The following is an 18450-nucleotide window of genomic DNA, read 5'->3' as shown; positions in this document are numbered from 1 at the left end:
CCAACTTTTTAGTAGTCGACGCGTTAAGTGTCCATGCTTCTGTGCCGTAAAGCAGAATCGAGAAAATATAACACCTTGCCACCCTAACTCTCAAATCTAATTTCAGTTCTCTTGCACAAAGTACCTTCTCATTTTATTGTTCTTGATTTCTTTGGAATAATCGTTTGTGTGATTAATTATTGTGCCAAGATAGTTGTAGTTTTCAACTTGTTCTAAAATTTTACCTTTAATTGTCAGGCTTTCATCATTATTTTGGGTTTTTACCAATACCGGAATACTTATTGAAATGAATGAAAAGTCTTTTTTTGCTTAAAGATTAATAAAAACCATGACATAGTAAAAATTTCCATACCCATGAGAGATTACATCTTTTTTATTGACTTCCCAAAGATAGTCCAGTTAACCTTCATCGGACAGGCCTCAAAATATTACACAAAAGGCAGACCGTGGGGCCTGAACGGACTCCATTCTTATAATGTGTGAACTATGCCTATGCGAAAAAAACTGTAACAATAACACATTATTCTTATATGTAGTAGGTATTTAAAATTTATTAGACTGAAACATACACATTACTACAAAATTCATTCTAGTGATTGATACTAATAGAGTAATTAACAAATACGTACTATTTGTACAATATACATAAACTGTCTCTGATTTCATGTGTTCTAGGCATAGAAAACGATTACACTTTAAATTTTGTGGAAGTATAGAAAACAAAAGTTTTCAGTGTTTTATTGTGAGATTACACTTTACACTATTTTACTTGTTTTTCTGTCTTTGCATCTACAACACAAATGGCACCGCCCTCATGTATTTTTCTCGTCCTACTCTGGGCTCAGTAATATCTAAAAGTTCTGGGAATACATCTGCCATATGATGCTTTTTAATATTTTCTTTGTAAAACTGAAGTTTAAATTTAATCTAACCATTTAAATGTTCTTGTATGCATAATTTTTTATCAATAAAATATATAAACTACAGATAGATGAAAGAATGCCGATTAAAAATTAAAATATATAAAGTAAGAGCCAAAAATTGTGATTTGGGGTCAAAACAGACTCTGGCCAGTCCGATAAAGGTTAGAAAATAGAGTCTGGGAAGTTTTTGATTTTTAATTTCTTTGTTTACTGGGGTAAACTTAAAACCAAACAATATTTTGACATGCACATACACCTGTTTGTGTTTGGTACTTCTCAGAGGCTTTTTTCAGTGCGACACAAGTGAGAGAAAAAAGGTACGTCCGTGATACATACACATTTATAACATTTATCCCAGTTGTTGATAGATAGTGCTATTGGGACCGTGCAAGTTGCACAAAGCGACACCTATTTCTACGCTGTGCACTTTTATTCGCGCTTTTAATTGTATTGACCAATTACGTTAGTCCTGGTTGCTGGATAATTGTCAAGGCCATAGCCCAAAAAAATAATAAGAAGAAAAAATAAGATTCAGGTTATGTGATGAAAACGTAAACAATTGTATGTAGTAAACAAAATTAGTTATTAAAATGCAGTACTGCATGCAAAATACAATTAATTAAATTTACCTTTATATAATAATTGCATATCATATCAATATTGTGGAGCAACATATAATTTTTCTCCTTCAATGTAGTGATGTTGATTATAGTTACTTTCGAGTATTCGTTACAAATCGTTACTTTTGTATAAAGTAATCATTTACAGTATTCGTTACTTTGATTACTATGAAACTATGATAAATGATTACTTTTCTTACTTTTGTATTTGATTACGGGTAATCATATCGAGAATCGTATTTCTCAGTAGGTAGGTATTTTGTATAGGTATTCCGATATAACAACGACCTTCACCAATCTGTTTAAGGGATAAAAATGATTTGATTACTTTGATTACTATGAGTACTTTTGTTACTTTTGCATTTGAGTACCGGTAATCATATCGAGAATCGTATTTCTCAGTAAGTAAGTATTTTGTATAGGTATTCCGATATAATAACGACCTTCACGAAGTACGAAGTAATCAGAGTAATCAAAGTAGATACAATAGTCGTTACTCGCTCTGTTGCGATTGGTACGAAGTAATCAGAGTAATCAAAGTAGAAATAACAGTCGTGACTCGTTCTGATACGATTGGTACGAAGTAATCAGAGTAATCAAAGTAATCAAAGTAGATACAATAGTCGTTACTCGCTCCAATACGATTGCTATGAAGTAACGAAGTAATCAGAGTACTCAAAGTAATCAAAGTAGATACAATAGTCGTTACTAGCTCTGATACGATTGGTACGAAGTAACGCAGTAATCAGAGTAATCAAAGTAATCAAAGTAACGGTTTACCTCTCTGTATAGTAATCGTTACTTTCGGTATTCGTAAGTAACGAGTACTTTGTAACGAATAGTTACTTTTTCAACATCACTACTTCAATGACAGTAGATATGAAATGTACGTCAATTTGACAATTTCAATTGACAATATGAATTACTTAAGAAAGTTGCAAGATTTCTCCGCTATTCGCGCACGATCGTTTCACGTATCCCTTCCAAGTACTTGCACACCGCGAATAACCGGAAAAAATTTAGGTATTTATCCATTATTTACCTATTATATTTCTATACGACTAATTGGGACCGTCCAACTTCGGCAAAGCGACACCTATTTCTACGCTCTGCAACTTTATTCGCACTTTTGATTATATTGGCCAATTATATTAGTCCTGGTTACTGGATAATTGTCAAGGCCATAGTCCAAAACAATAAGATTCAGGTTATGTTATTAAAACGTAAACAATTGTATGTAGTAAATAAAATTAGTTCTTAAAATGCAGTACTGCAAGCAAAATACAATTAATCAAATTTACCTTTATATAATAATTGCATATCAGATCAATATTGTGGAGCAACATATAATTTTTCTTCTTCAATGACAGTAGATATGAAATGAACGTCAATTTGACAATTTCAATTGACAATATAAATTAAGAAAGTTGCAATATTTCTCCGCTATTCGCGCACGATCGTTTCTCAATTCCCTTCCCAGTACTTGCACACCGCGAATCAGTGTGTCATTAATGACGTAATATATGATTTTAAGAATGTAGAGAATCATAGCATATCATTTTAGTTAAATCTGACAGTTGTCAGAATTGTAATCGTAATTTGGTATAAAAACAAATCAATTGTGTTTATTTCATTTATAAAAAGGTACCTATGTTTTTTGATTTGTATAGTCTTATAAATTGTACAGATTATAGTCGTATAGATAGATAATTCATAAATCATTTTTTGTTCGATTATAGCGAAATCTATCAGCAACTAGAATGAATGTTATAAATGACTTTAATGACGGACGTACCTTTTTTCTGTCACTTCCAACTTAATACATTCGAAAGAAATCGAAAAACAGTGACGCACTGAAAGATGCCTCTGAGAAGGAGTATACCTCAGCTATATGCTTATAAAAATGTCCAATTTGTTTGCTGATAAGTCATCCTCGTATCAGTAATTACACTTTTATATTATCCTCGTCCATTATTCACTTTATATTTCAATAATTATATAAAAATGCTAATTTATAATTCCTTTTTAATTTTAGAGTTGCTCGATAACGAAGTTAAAATGGAAAATGCGGATGCATCGGGTGAAAGCTCCTGTAAGAAAAACCAACTTGAAATAGTAAAAGAAGAAGCATATATATGTAAAATATGTTCTAAGGCATTTAAAGAAAACGTTTATTTGGCAGAACATATGATCAAACATAGTAATGAAAGACCTTTCACATGCGAAATTTGTTCTAAACAGTTTTTTCACAAATGCAGTATAAAGCGCCACATAAAATCACACACTGGAGAAAAACCTCACAGATGTCACATCTGTTCCCAACAGTTTTCTAACAAATATAGTTTAAATCGTCATATGCGTTCCCACACTGGTGAAAAACGTTTTAGTTGTGATATATGTCTGAAGCAGTTTACTCAAAAACTTGGTTTAAAGAACCATATGATCCTGCACACTGGTGAAAAACCGTTTAAATGTGACATTTGCTCCAAGGAGTTTACTCAGCAGATTTGTTTAAAAAACCATGTGTTGCGCCACACTGGACTAAAACCTTACAAGTGTGAAATTTGTTTGAAAGAATTTTCTGTCAAATCATGTTTAAAGAAGCATATGATATTGCATGTTACGGGAAACTCCTTCAGGTGTGACATTTGTTCTCTAGAATTTCAAGACAAGGTTATTTACAACAACCATAAGCTTACTCACTCCGGAGAGAAACATATAACATGCCAAACTTGCTCTAAAAAGTTTTCTCACGAATACAGATTAAGACATCATATGCGTTCACATGTTACTCTAGATCCCGTCACATGTAACATTTGTTCTAAGCAAATTTCTTCTAAATCTAGTATAAAGGCTCATATGAGAGTACATACAGGTGAAAAGCCATATAAATGCCAGGTGTGCTCTAAGCAGTTTACTCAGCAAATTACCTTAAAGAATCATCAGCTCTTACACACTGGAGAAAAACCTTATAAATGCGAGCTTTGTTCTAAGACGTTTACCCAGCAAATGAGTTTAAAGAACCATATGCGATTTCACACTGGGGAGAAACCTTATAAATGTGAAGTTTGTTCGAAGCGGTTTTCCCTTAAATCTTCTTTAAAGCGACATATGATATTGCACATTGAAGAGCAATCTTACAAATGTGACATTTGTTCCAAGCAATTTATAAGCGAAGAAGATATAAAGGGACATGTGCACATCGATACAGAATGTCAGGAATCTAAAATAAGCATCTAGAAATACAGTGGAACTAACTTATTACACTGGCTCGGCACATGCATGGGAATCAACGTTCAGTCAACTGTGTTCCCATACTTTTGTTCACATAGAAAACCTATGTTGTGAGAATAAGTCTCCAATGAATGTCGTTTGGTAGAAAGAACAGTACCTACTGCCTGTCAATCTGCACGGTTTCTTAGAAAAGTAGGTACAGTCGGAAAAATGAAAGAATACCCATGAACGAACATATAAAACACCCTGTATTTTCCTGTCACTGTGCCACAAAGAAAATTGTCCAGTGCAAGTACATGTAACAATAATTATTACATGTACTTGCGCTGGCCAATTTTTTGTGTTACACCTTGACAGGAAAATACAGCGTGTTTTATATGTTCGTTCATGGGTATTCTTTCATTTTTCCTACTGTAGGTAAGAGCAAGAGGAACTTTGTGGAAAAACTTTCCAAATTTAATTAAAGGATGCAAGTTCTTAAAAGATTAGTCTCTGTGGTTAAATTTCTATCTTCTCGCGGATTAGCGTTTAGAGGTGATACACAGATCCTTGGTTCACAAAATAATGAGAACTACTTAGGTATTTTAAAGCTGTTACTGAATATATCACCAAGTACAGGGCAATCTATTTAAAACTTATAAAATCAGCTAAAAAATTGTACTATCAAAATCGTCTGAGAAGCTCTAAAAGTGTTGCAAAAGAAACTTGGTCCATAATAAACGATCTTCGTAATAAAACTCACACATCTCAAACATTTTCCCTTCCAGACCCAGAAAATCTAAATGAATATTTTGTTAATGTGAATAAAAATATAACATCAACTATTGTGTCACAACAAGATCCCATTTCCTATCTCCCTAATTCAGGAAAGGTCTCGAATTCATTTTTTATAAGACCGGTTGATATCTGAACTGATTCAGACAATCAATAGTATCAAAAGCAAATCTTCCTGTAGTACCGATGGACTATCCATAAAATTTTTCTCAAATCTCCCAGACAGTGTGTTGGGAGTCCTCATCTCTCTAATTAATGATTCTTTTGAGATAGGTAAATTTCCAGAGTGCCTAAAGACGGCCATCATTATTCCTCTTCATAAGGGTGGTGAAAAATCAAATGCCTGCAATTATAGACCTATTGCATTACTACCGGTACTCTCCAAAATTATTGAGAGACTCATAAAAGCCCGACTTATGTCCTTTCTCGTTGATCACAAAATCAGTTCGGCTTTTTAAATAATAAATGTACCACAGATGCCATGTTTTCTGTACTACATGAGGTTTATCAAGCATTAAACAATAATCTGCACACTGCCACTGTTTTTTGTGATTATGCCAAAGCTTTTGATTGTGTGAATCACGACATTTTGATAAAAAAACTAGATTTCTACGGAATCTGAGGTATTTCTTCGAACTGGTTTCAATCTTACTTGGATAATAGGAAACAACTGGTTAGAGCAAATGATACAGACTAGTCTCAAAAATGTTGTATGTGGGGTACCACAAGGTTCAGTATTGGGTCCTCTACTTTTCCTTATCTTTATTAATGACATCACTAGCTTAAAAATCGATGGAAAAGTTTTTCTTTTTGCTGATGATACCAGTATCACGTGGAGCAACTCAAATATCGCAACTCTTCATGCTACTATAACTTCTGATCTACTTACAATAAAATCCTGGTCCGATTCAAATTTACTCTCTTTTAACGTAGATAAAACAGTAGCATTGTCCTATAAAGGAGCTCTTCAACCTTCAACCCTTACCTCTTCATAACAGCCAGATCAGTATCGTTGATTCTGTAAAGTTTCTTGGTATTTTTTTAGATAGCAATCTGAAATGGTCCCTTCATATTGATGTGTTAAGCAAGAAACTATCCTCAGCTTGCTTTGCAATAAGATCTGTTTCGAAGGAAATTAATTTAGCCTCTTCCAAAATAACATATTTTTCTTTGTTCGAATCACATCTTCGATATGGTCTCCCTTTTTGGGGTTCTGGTACGTCTGCCCAATCTGATGTTATTTTCAAATTACAAAAAAGAGCAATAAGATATCTGTTTGGCCTCAGAAGAACAACACATTGCAGAAGCTACTTCAAAGATCACAGGATTCTAACACTACCTTCTTTATATATTTTAGAAACTGTTAGCTTAATTCGTAAACATCTACATGTCTTTCCAGCAAGACCTAGACATGACTATTCCACCAGAAATTCTACCTTTGACATCTATTTACCGATCCCGTCCAGTGAGTTAGTAAAGAAATCTATATTATATTCTGCAAAAAAAACTTAACAACCATCTCCCTCTACAACTTAAATCTGCAACATCTTTCCCCAAGTTCCGTAAAATGACTAAAGCCTATTTATCTGAAAGACCATATTATTCAACAGCAGAGTTTCTTAACCAATAACCAAGAAAGTACAGTATTCTTATTTATAAGTATAATCTTAATCTATATTTGAGTGTCATATGCAGCAGATTAACTTAACTTATTAAATTTCTTAAGGTAGATTATGCAAATTGCAATTTTTTTTTAAATTTTGCAATAGATTGTTACTGTTTTTTTTTTGTTTCTCTTCATTATTTTTATTTATATAGACGATTTATATCATTTTAGTAAATTGTATTTGTTATTTGTTATTGTTCTTATTTATGATTCTTGTAAGCTTTGTCTATAAAATTGTTAAATTTTTCATGACAATAAAGCATATTTCTAAGCTGCTTGTGAGTACGATCCTTTTTTAAGCTTTCACTTCGTCTCATACTAACCAGCTGAGTATTATATTGAGATATGTTAGTTCATCGATAAAGTGTATGGGCGTTTTTTCACATTCATACCCAAAAATAGAGCCATACTGGAGAAAATCTTCCTTCTACATTTTAACGTTTTTCAACGACAATGGCATTGATGCAAACGACTGAGAGGGCAATCATACGGCAATGCAGCAAACATGTCAGACAAACCCAATGGTCTCCAGGCTCATTTATCTAAGATTAACAAACTTGCAATTTACATTCCTTGTGCCGCACACTTGCTTAATTTAGTTGGAGTAAGTGCTCCGTATATATCTATCGTATTTTGGGTTTGTTCAGTCCGTGTACAACTTTTTTTTCAGCCTCTACCGACCATTGGGAAGTTATGATCAAATACTTAAATGAAACTCCACTAAGCGATCTCATTCGTCACGATCTAGTCCTTATTAGAAGAACAAGCTACACTAGATGAAGTGCAAGGGCTGACGCAACAGGAACTTTGTATAAAGGTTACAACGTTTTCAAATCTGCTCTTCATACTCTTGCTGAAAACACTAATCCATATAGCTGAAACAGTGCACGAGGCTGTGTTTGTTGAAAGAAATGTCAAAAAAAAAAAGAAACAGTCATTATAAATGAGTTTTGGGCAACAATTTTAGAACGCATCAACGCTGTCAGTAAATCATTACATAGAGAAGAGATTGAACTTCAAACTTCAGTTCAGTTTCTAAATTCACTTTTGGAGTTCTTTAAATCCCAAGGAGATAATTTGGCTTACTACGAGCAGAAGGCCTGCGATCTACCATACTATGAATATTTGAATATTCCGAGGAGAGTAAACGAAAACAACCAAGAAAACTATATTTTGATGATGCTCTGCATTGTTGAATGATTTTGATGAACTCCAATGAAGTTTTTCTACAGAGTGGAGAAAAGCTAAAGGTTAAAACGTATCTACCAATTTTCGAAAAGCTAATTACTGAACTGAGTCGTCGGTTGTCAGCGTACGAATATGTGAACTCAGTATTTGGTGTTTTGTGTGTTTTTCCAAAACTGAGTGATACTCAAATAAAGGAGTGTACTCTGATGAAAACTATCCTGATGATATTGAACTTGAAGATGAACTAGTGCAGTTTAAATATTTTATAGCCAACTTCAAGATTTGCAGGGAAAACAATTTATTTAGGTCTACAAAATATCCACTAATGTATCTTGAAATACCGCTCGGTGATGGAGGGGTTATCCGAGGTTTTGGAGGATGGGACAGAGGTTTCTTAAGGGGCCTCATAGCGTGGGTTGCCTAGGAACCTCAATATTCTTAATCCGGGACTGCATGTCATGTCAGTCTGTTCTCTCTAGAGCCAACGTCAATAGGTTTGTTCGAACCCGTCACATTACCGTTCGTGAATCGTTACGTGCATGCGCAATAACGTAAAATTATGCACAGTAACACATTTTTCGTTACTGCGCACACTCGTAACCATTCAAGAACGGTTATGTGACGGGTTGGATCAAACCGAATATGTCCGACCTGGAAATTGCCGCGGCTGCGGCTGTTGTGGTAATGAGTGCATATGATTATATTTTATTTATTCTTGTATTAACTCAATTCCCAAATTTCTTAGCCTTCTCTTTTGGCTATATTCTGCATCCAACGTGATTTTAATCCACAGCCGATCTATGGAAGTCCATATTTGTAAAAGTTACATGCCCACACGGCGGTGGCCTATTAGATCAAATTTTTTCAAAATTAAAAGCTTATACTTTTGTAAAATATTTAGATAAGTAGATAGGTACCTTTGTTTGGGTGGCTGAAAGGTGCTGAAAAAACCATATATTATGTAATATATTCTTTATTTATGCAAGAAATAGACTTTTGAGTTTAAACCCCGTTCTGATAGACCTCGTGTATTGGAGTGTTAATCCTAAACAACTCTTAAAGGAGGTGGCTCAGGTGGCCGAAGATCGATTTTTACATGTTATAAATTTGTTTTCTAATACCGCCATGGAATGAAGATTTTCTTCGATAAGGTAATTTTTATTTGCTAAAAATAATGCTGTGTAAAATGTAGCACAAGCGTTAAAAAAGCAAAAAGAAGACGAGGACTCTTCTTGTCAGCTGAGGCTTGTCATTGGTTTTTTTTTTGCTTTGCTGGACTGTGCGAAATTATGCGATTTTATGCAGGTAGCGAAAATTATGCGGAAAAATTATGAGAAAACGAATCGGTAAGCAATTTATTTCACGTTTCTGACTGTGACATCACACGTCTAGTCGTTTTCCTCTAGGGCTACCTCAAGTCCAAAGTCTACATGAATAAACGGGCTACGATTGATAGACCAGGGCGCATCTGTAAAAATAGTACATTTGGACGTTGAGAGGTGACTCAATTTTTTTTTGCAGAAATTGCTTGAAAATAAATAATATTTGAGTTATCCTCCCTCTCAAAAAGGTCCGGAACATTGTTTAAATAATCAAAATGTCAAAAAATTAAGGAAAAATTCGATTTTCTTCTTGGATTTTTGATTATAACTTTAAAAGTATTCATTTTCGAGAAAAGTTGTACTGACATAAAAGTTGCGTAATTAAATTTCCTACAATATAGAATTGGTTAAAAATTTTAAAAATAGCCACCCTTGTTGCAAAATAACAATAATGGTGAAAAAAACATACAAAAACAAGTATTCGCATTATACGTTTTTCAACCATTTATGCTACACTTAGGACCTTCATATTTCACCTTGAAAAACTATATGATATAGTAAAACAATACTGTATATTTCATTAAGATCGGTTCAATAGATTTTGCAAAATAAATTTTGCAATCTAGCTTTCGTAAAAAAAATCATTTTTTCAAAATGTTACAGGACTGAAAATAAAGCAGATAGCAAGTTGAAAATTTTTTTGCGTATAGAAGTGTACTGTACCTTTCATTTGTAATTTTGCAAAATTAAAATCGATTAACACCACGGCGTCAGGAATTTTTTAAAATAAACATTAATTATGGGTGCTACGCGCAGGACAGCGGATAGTTTGTTTTGATTAGGCATTCCAATGACCTTTGATAATGATTGATACATTTTAATTTTTATTACATTTCGATATAAATAAATAAATTGTTTATTGCAAAATAAAAACACATACTCTATCCTTTGAAATAACACTTTTATTAGCAAAAACTTTCTTTGTTAATATATTTTAACTTAAATAATAAAAGTTTATTATTTTTAAACATATGCAATTGTTTAAACAATATTTCACAAACAATAATAAAATTAGTTTGATTTTTGTGGAATTAAAATATTAAAATACAACAAAATATAGAGTAAGAACATAATATATTAGATAAAGATTGGAAGAAATTTTGGTGGGAATCAACTTGTGTGAATCGAACACCGCTGTCCTGCGCGTAGCACCAAAAATTATTGTTTATTTCAAAAATTTTCTGACGCCGTGGTAATTAATCGATTTTAATTTTGAAAACTGCAAATGAAAGGTACAGTACACTTCTATAAGCAAAAAAAAATTCAACTTGCTATCTGCTTTATTTTCAGTCCTGTAACATTTTGAAAAAATGAATTTTTTTGCGAAAGCTGGATTGCAAAATTTATATTACAAAATCTATTGAACCGATCTTAATGAAATTTACAGTATTGTTTTACTGTATCATAAAGTTTATCTGGGTGAAATATGAAGGTTCTAAGTGTAGCATAAATGGTTGAAAAACGTTAAATACGAATACTTGTTTTTGTATGTTTTTTTCGCAATTATTGCTAGTTTGCAACTAGGGTGACTATTTTTTAAATTTTTAACCAACTCTATATTATAGGAAATTTAATTACGCAACTTTTATATCAGTACAACTTTTCTCGAAAATGAATACTTTTAAAGTTATAATCAAAAAACGAAGAAAAAAATCGAATTTTTCCTTCAATTTTTGACATTTTGATTATTTAAACAATGTTCCGGACCTTTTTGAGAGGGAGGATAACTCAAATATTATTATTTGATTTATTTTCAAGCAATTTCTGCAAAAAAATTTGAGTCACCTCTCAACGTCCGTCTCAAAACAGATGCGCCCTGGACTATGAGGCATTGGAGGCCAGTATTACTCGAGTCACTGGTCAAATACCAATCGAAAAGCTCGAACGCGTCATCGAGAATCAGACCTTCAGAATGAACCGTCTTAACCGCAGTCATGGTCAACATTTGAAAGAAATTATCTTTAAGAAGTAATTGTAAAGAATAGTTCTTTTTTACGACAATAAAGATTTTCAAATAAAATTAATTTTTTTCATTGTTTTTTCTTTTTTAAAAAAGTACCTCTAAATGAATCACCCTTTATTAAATGTATTCAATATGTAGATATGTACATATTTTCTTATTAAAATACATACCAAAGCCATCAAATATCAAGGTAATACAGAGTCCAATCAAAAATATTGAGAATGAGGACTACACGAGGACTCAGCTACACCTTTGGCAGAGAAAGAAATTCAAAGGATCACAAAGAGCTACCTTGATGGACTGAGAAGTCATCCAAATGATGAAGCAAGACTGCTAAACGCTCCTCCCGAATTCGCAAGACGAGTGAAGAAACTATGGTCAACAGATTAAATAAATTAAATATATTATGATCTAATGTAAAAAATATAATAGAAGGTTTGCCACAGGGCAGCCAGCATCTCCCTCATGTATTTAACATTCAAACTATATACTTATAGATTCGATATAGCTGATTGTAAATTAAAATATGTTATATAAACAAAAATACATACAACAGAATTACTTATTTTTTTTTTGAAAAATCAGATAATCTTAGCTTGATTTTTCATATTGTACATAAAATATTAGTCACTTGTTGCTCAAATAATTAAAAAAAGAATGTGTGTGTACTTTGTACGCACAAAAGAAGATATTCTTCTATTATAGGTAATTTAAACGAAGTAAATATACTTAAAAGGTTATTTGTACTTATTTTATTTAAAAATCAAACTAACTTTCTTATCTACCACTTTCAAAAAAGAAGAAAATTATATAATAATATAGTACTTACAATCATAAAATCTATAAAAAAAAAATAAAAAAATAATAACTTGCTTGGGGCTCGAACTCACTTCACTTCTACCGCGCTGTACGAAAGCTGACGGCATGCCGCGGCATTTCAAGAATATACACAAACTAAACGTTTACACCATAAATTTATATGAATTTAATAAAATCATTAGTTTGATTTTTGTCGAAATAAAATACAACAAAGTATAGTGTAAGAAAACAATATATGAGATAAAGATTTTTAGAAAGTTTGTTCGTAATCAGATTATGTAAATTAAAGCATCGCCTACTAATAGGTAACTACATTATTTTGTTTACATTTTCCTAATAGATAGGTATTGAAACTATTAGGTATTTCCAACTGAAACATTTAAAATTACGTACCTGCGGCTTTTCAAAACTATTTAAAAACTCACTATAATTATAAATTTTATTTTATTTCTGTCCACACATCAATAAAAACTAATATACAATATTTTTGTTTACCATAATCTCCATATTGAACAATTATTGACAGATCATTTCAAAATTTCAACACCCAATCAGAGCCCGTATAACCACTAATACCATACTGTCGGTGTGCGCATGCGCGTGATAAATCAAATTTTACCCTCAATAGATTCGCCGCTAAAGAAGAATATCTTCAAAAACATTATAATGGACTGGTACTCCAGAAGACTTCTCATAAGATTACAAGTGGTTAGGACTTGCGGATTGAATGTAATTTCCACGGAATCGAAAAATCTTCGTCTTCTGTCTCATCTGTGGTCTTAAGATTTACTTTGGTAGATTCATTGTTTGGCCGTAGATCTTCAGTATCTTCGAAAGCCGATATAGTACCGTCAGAAGAAACAAATCTTAAAACTACCGAGTTCTGGATTTTCTATAGGTGATATTATAGTTTCTATCTCTTTGAAAAATTTTCACTTTATATAAACATTTTTTATGGGATTTTTCGAAACATTACGAAATTATATTTCGAAAAGCAGAGAAAACTGCAATTTTTCTTTTCATATCATTAAAACTAGCTCAAAACGTCCAATCGTGTCATAGAAATCCATAAAATCCATATTTGCTATAATGTTTCATATAACTTTTTTTCCACAGTGTGTTGCATTTAAGATGAAGACAGCCCTATATATTTCGTCTATCGAAATAAATACAGATTTGCACAGTCATACACAGCTTAAATGTTAACATTTTTTAAGATACTCAACTGAAATTTAAATTTTAAACGCAGCCTACTGCAACTCCACTCGATATTTTGCTTCACGTTAGAAATATCAGAAAAAGTTGTTCCAAATATTATTCTAACCACACATACTAAATTTCATGACAAAATTTGCACTTTATGCAAATTCAAAAAACTAAATTTGCAATTTAGTTTTACCCTATTAGAATAGAGTATTAGGTCTAACAGGGATTTTAGGTCCTGGTCAGGACCCTAAAATCTAAAATTGGCTGTCCCGATGCCATGATGCAGACTTACAATAGACCGGAATTTAACTGGAACTCCAAAAACGAGAAGATTATGCCGAATTTTGATGAGAATTTCAACTTTGAAAACTCAAAAAGATACCTACATAAGAGTTTGCCACTTATACCTATACCTATGTAATTTAATTGTGACTAGCCTAAGATAACAAGGGTTTCTTGAATTGTTTTGTTTTCTATAGACCATGTGTCATGTGTTTCCAATATCCGGAACTGTATCGCCTCGGGAGGTAATTTATGGAGTTAATTTATGGTTTCTGATGAATAGGTAGGTACTTTATATTTTGGTAAATAAAATGGGTAATTTTTGTCTTTTCTTTAGTTTAGTACTTATTCTGTTTCCAATAAGTGCAGAGCGTGCCTTGTTAAGTTGTGATATTTAGACTTTGCGGTGTTGATTTTAATAATTAAATATGAGATAAGCAGTAAATAAATTTTTTATCAACTGTAAAAATTCGATATATTTTGATCAGAGTGTGTCCTATCGAGAAAAATCAAAATGCGTTTTAAATGTGAATAGCGCAGCATCCGTATACAATTTTTGCACTTTGGCGCAAATAAAGTCAGTTTCTATAAAGCTGTTAAATAAAACTAAAGATTTTAGAAATGAAGGGTAGGATAACATCACAGTATGGTTTTGGTTTATTATCAAGAGTTTAATTTACAAAAACTGACACCATGACTGAACATTACTGTAGTTGAGAGTATAGGACAATAAACAATGGTATAGGTGAAGAAAGGATGCTAAATTTGCAGTTACTAAAGTGTTATTGGGACCTATTGGTCTATGAAGATTAGGTCCTAAAACCAAAAAGGTAAGTTTTCCATTTTAGTGGGGGTTTTCCATTTTGTAATTTAATTGTGACTAGCCTAAGATAACAAGGGTTTCTTTCGTCGAGAATTGTTTTGTTTTCTATAGACCATGTGTCATGTGTTTCCAATATCAGGAACTGTATCGCCTCGGGAGGTAATTTATGGAGTTAATTTATGGTTTCTGATGAATAGGTAGGTACTTTATATTTTGGTAAATAAAATGGGTAATTTTTGTCTTTTCTTTAGTTTAGTACTTATTCTGTTTCCAATAAGTGCAGAGCGTGCCTTGTTAAGTTGTGATATTTAGACTTTGCGGTGTTGATTTTAATAATTAAATATGAGATAAGCAGTACTTTGTTTTTAATTTATTAATTAGAAATGATTAATAATTAATTTCTATAATTTATATTTTTGTTGGAAATAAGCACTGAACTACATACATAAAATATCAGTGTATTTTGAAGTAAAATAAATAAATAAAAAATAAAACGTCTAAATAAACTTTTTTTACAGTAAAGTTGTAGCTTTCTTTGTAGTTTAGTATTTTATAATCAAAGTATTATGAAGCTTTTAAAAATGATATTATTTGGCCGCGTCCGTAATATAAGGTGGCCGTAGAAACCAGTTCATAAATAAAGGAAATCTACATATACATAATTGGTTTGGAGAATTTTAAACTGGCGGTTATTTAGTACAGGTGGCCGTTAACACAGGTTTTACTGTATTATACATGGCTTAAAAATCTACTGATTCCTACTGATTTTTTGAAAGCAAAACTACTGAAAAAATCAAAACAGCTGGCAACCCTGTTCAGTGCTGTTTATTTTTGACAAATGTCACATGATTATGACAGAGACAGAACTTCCTTTGGGGTTTACTTTTTATTTTGTGATAAGTGAAGTTTAAAATTTATTTTGTTATGTAGTTTAATGATATAATTATCTGTACGATGGAAGTTAAACAAGAGAAATTTGATGAAATATACCTGAACGAATTTGTAATCAAAAAAGAAAATGAAATTAAGCTTGAAATATCAATAGAAAACCATGATATTGATGATGCAGATTGTTTTAAAATCGGCGTTAAAGAAGAGTTGGGTATTGAAGACACTCTGACTACAGATAACAATGATACGAATACGAATTTTCTGAATGACTTAAATCAATCAGATACAGAAATAGACAATAAATATATTAATATTAAACATGAGTCAGACACAACTATACCTATTTCGGTCAATTATTGTCAAGAAACTCAAAGTTTACAAGGTATGTTTAATATTACCCTGGTTACATTTTTCTTTGTAAATTTAAATACATTTTTAAAGAATAGAGAGATATTCCTATCAATGTTCTATTACATAACCAGTAATATAATAATTAATCTGTAAAAAGTTTATATTATTTTCTTATGAACTAGTAGGTATAATAGAGAAGCGCAATTTGTTGCGACTGTTTCAATTAAGTACCGATTTATATAATGTATATTATTTGGTAATGAACATTAATTATTTTATGTTTAAAAAATTGATTATTTTCTGACACTTTTGTTTACCTCCTATTTCATTCAATTCTGTTCAGTGTTGCACTGTTGCCATAGTTATAGAAAATGTAGTTTCTTATGAAAATTCGCGATTGAAACGGAATATAGAGGGCAGGTCGAATGCAGGAAAATGGCCGATATAAATGGTATAAACAAACATTCAATTAAGGAATAGAAAAATACTGATTTGACTTAAAATATTTTAATGTGCTCATAATGTTGAAATTTACTAAAAATTTTTAAAAAGTGACCAAATTCCATTCAAATCAACAATTTTCTGGTTTGTTTATACCACTTATAGTGGTTCAAATTTATCCCACCAGAGGTCAGATACTTTGTTTTTCATCGCGAATAGTTAACAATTTAAATTATTTTTTTACCATTTACATTTATTTTACCATTTATTTATATTGTAAGTATAAAGGACATCGCACACATCTTATGGAAAATATAATGTCACTCAAATTCAATAAAATTTATACGATTAGATTCGTTTTAATATAACGATCAATTCTTATCATTGCGCCAACTCTTAATTATGATTAATTACGGCGCAAATTGCAATTAAAGTTTATCGAAATCACATTTTTGGAGTCCATAAAATGTTAGTTTACAATCATTATTGCTCTGAGTGCTATTCATAACAGCTTAAATCCCGCTGGGCCTAAGCGGATTAGTGAAACTAATCCGCTGATTTATGGAGTACCGAAAATCTGGGTATTTTAAAATATTTTTTCTCTCTCTAACTTATGTACCTACCCATTTGATTTCAGATTTATTTATATCAATTTCTGCTCTTATTTTTGAAAATAGAGAGTTGGCGCAATGATAAGATTTGATCGTTAATTTAAAACGAATCTATTGGTATAAATTTTATTGAATTCGAGTGACATTATATTTTCCATAAGATGTGTGCGATGTCCTTTGCAAGAAATATTTTGTTTGATGAAAAACTTCTTGTATTATGTACATATATTTTGTATCTCTATGAGGTTTCAGAAAAAAGGATGGTTTGCATGCAAAATCTAGTCGTTATACATACTACTAACAATACACATTTTTTTGCGAATAGCTTAGTGATTTTGCCCCTCGCCATGCGACGTGGCATTCAATCAATTGCTATCCACAGCATCCACAATCACTCCCATTGACATATTAAGCGTAGACTCGGCATACTCACCAAAAAAGCGTAACGCGAAAACAGCATGGAAACAGTCGATCGGTGGTCTATCTATCTCTTTTAACCAAACGATGCCGCGCATGTGACTGACAAAGATGGCTAGACCATAGACCACTCAATCCTATGTCGACGTTACACCCCGATACATTGAGTGGCATATCCCTAGCCAAGTCTATCCTTTTACATGTCTCTGGTCACTCCACTCATTTTTTTTCAAAATTTTATGTGTGTGTGTGTTTACAAAGTAAATATAAAAAATAAAGATTTATATTATTTTTCTTACGCCCGGTTTCATAATCAACTTAAAACGAACATTAACTAAAGTTCACTTTAACGTTGACATTTACCCATATGAATTGCATTGATAAAGGTACCAACTTAAAATTTAAAGTCCACTTTAACTGATTATGAAACCGAGCGTTAATAAAGTAACCAACATTTTTTTTTAATTTTGCGAAAAATTTAATTACTAATGAGGTATAGTAAATAAACTTACGTGCATAGAAATCGGCCCACTTAAAAATTTGGTCATTTTTGATGAATCGCATTTCCTAAACCTGTTGGCCGATTTAAGTCATTTTTTGAACATGTTATAGCCTGATTATTTAACAATAACACTATAATAATATTGTTGCGAAACAGGTAAATTTTCATTGTATACCGGGTGTACCAATCAAACGAGCAATCAAACTGTGTTTTTTTCTCAAAGTTTGCATCACCCTGTGGAATATTCTAGCATATATAAAATACTGAAATTAAAACCCAACTATAGCCTCAGATTTTCTTAACATTCTGTTTTTTGATTCATTCGTTTATATTGGATAATAAAAAAGTTAGGTAGTT

The 18450-nt window shown here is 31.9% G+C and overlaps 1 protein-coding gene across 1 annotated transcript in view; it reads left to right on the top strand.

Annotated features, from left to right (window-relative positions):
• LOC114332208 (zinc finger protein 91) overlaps window positions 1-18450 on the top strand; it is a 55573-nt gene that overhangs the window by 29971 nt on the left and 7152 nt on the right. The window contains exons 2-4 of the mRNA XM_028281959.2: window positions 3579-4775; window positions 11977-12113; window positions 15811-16153. Of these exons, the coding sequence (XP_028137760.2) occupies window positions 3579-4775; window positions 11977-12113; window positions 15811-16153 (1677 nt within the window). The remainder of the gene's footprint in view (window positions 1-3578; window positions 4776-11976; window positions 12114-15810; window positions 16154-18450) is intronic.

The sequence above is a fragment of the Diabrotica virgifera genome, chromosome 1 (genome assembly GCF_917563875.1).
Source record: "Diabrotica virgifera virgifera chromosome 1, PGI_DIABVI_V3a".
NCBI lineage: Eukaryota > Metazoa > Arthropoda > Insecta > Coleoptera > Chrysomelidae > Diabrotica > Diabrotica virgifera.
This window is presented reverse-complemented; position numbering and strand designations above follow the sequence as displayed.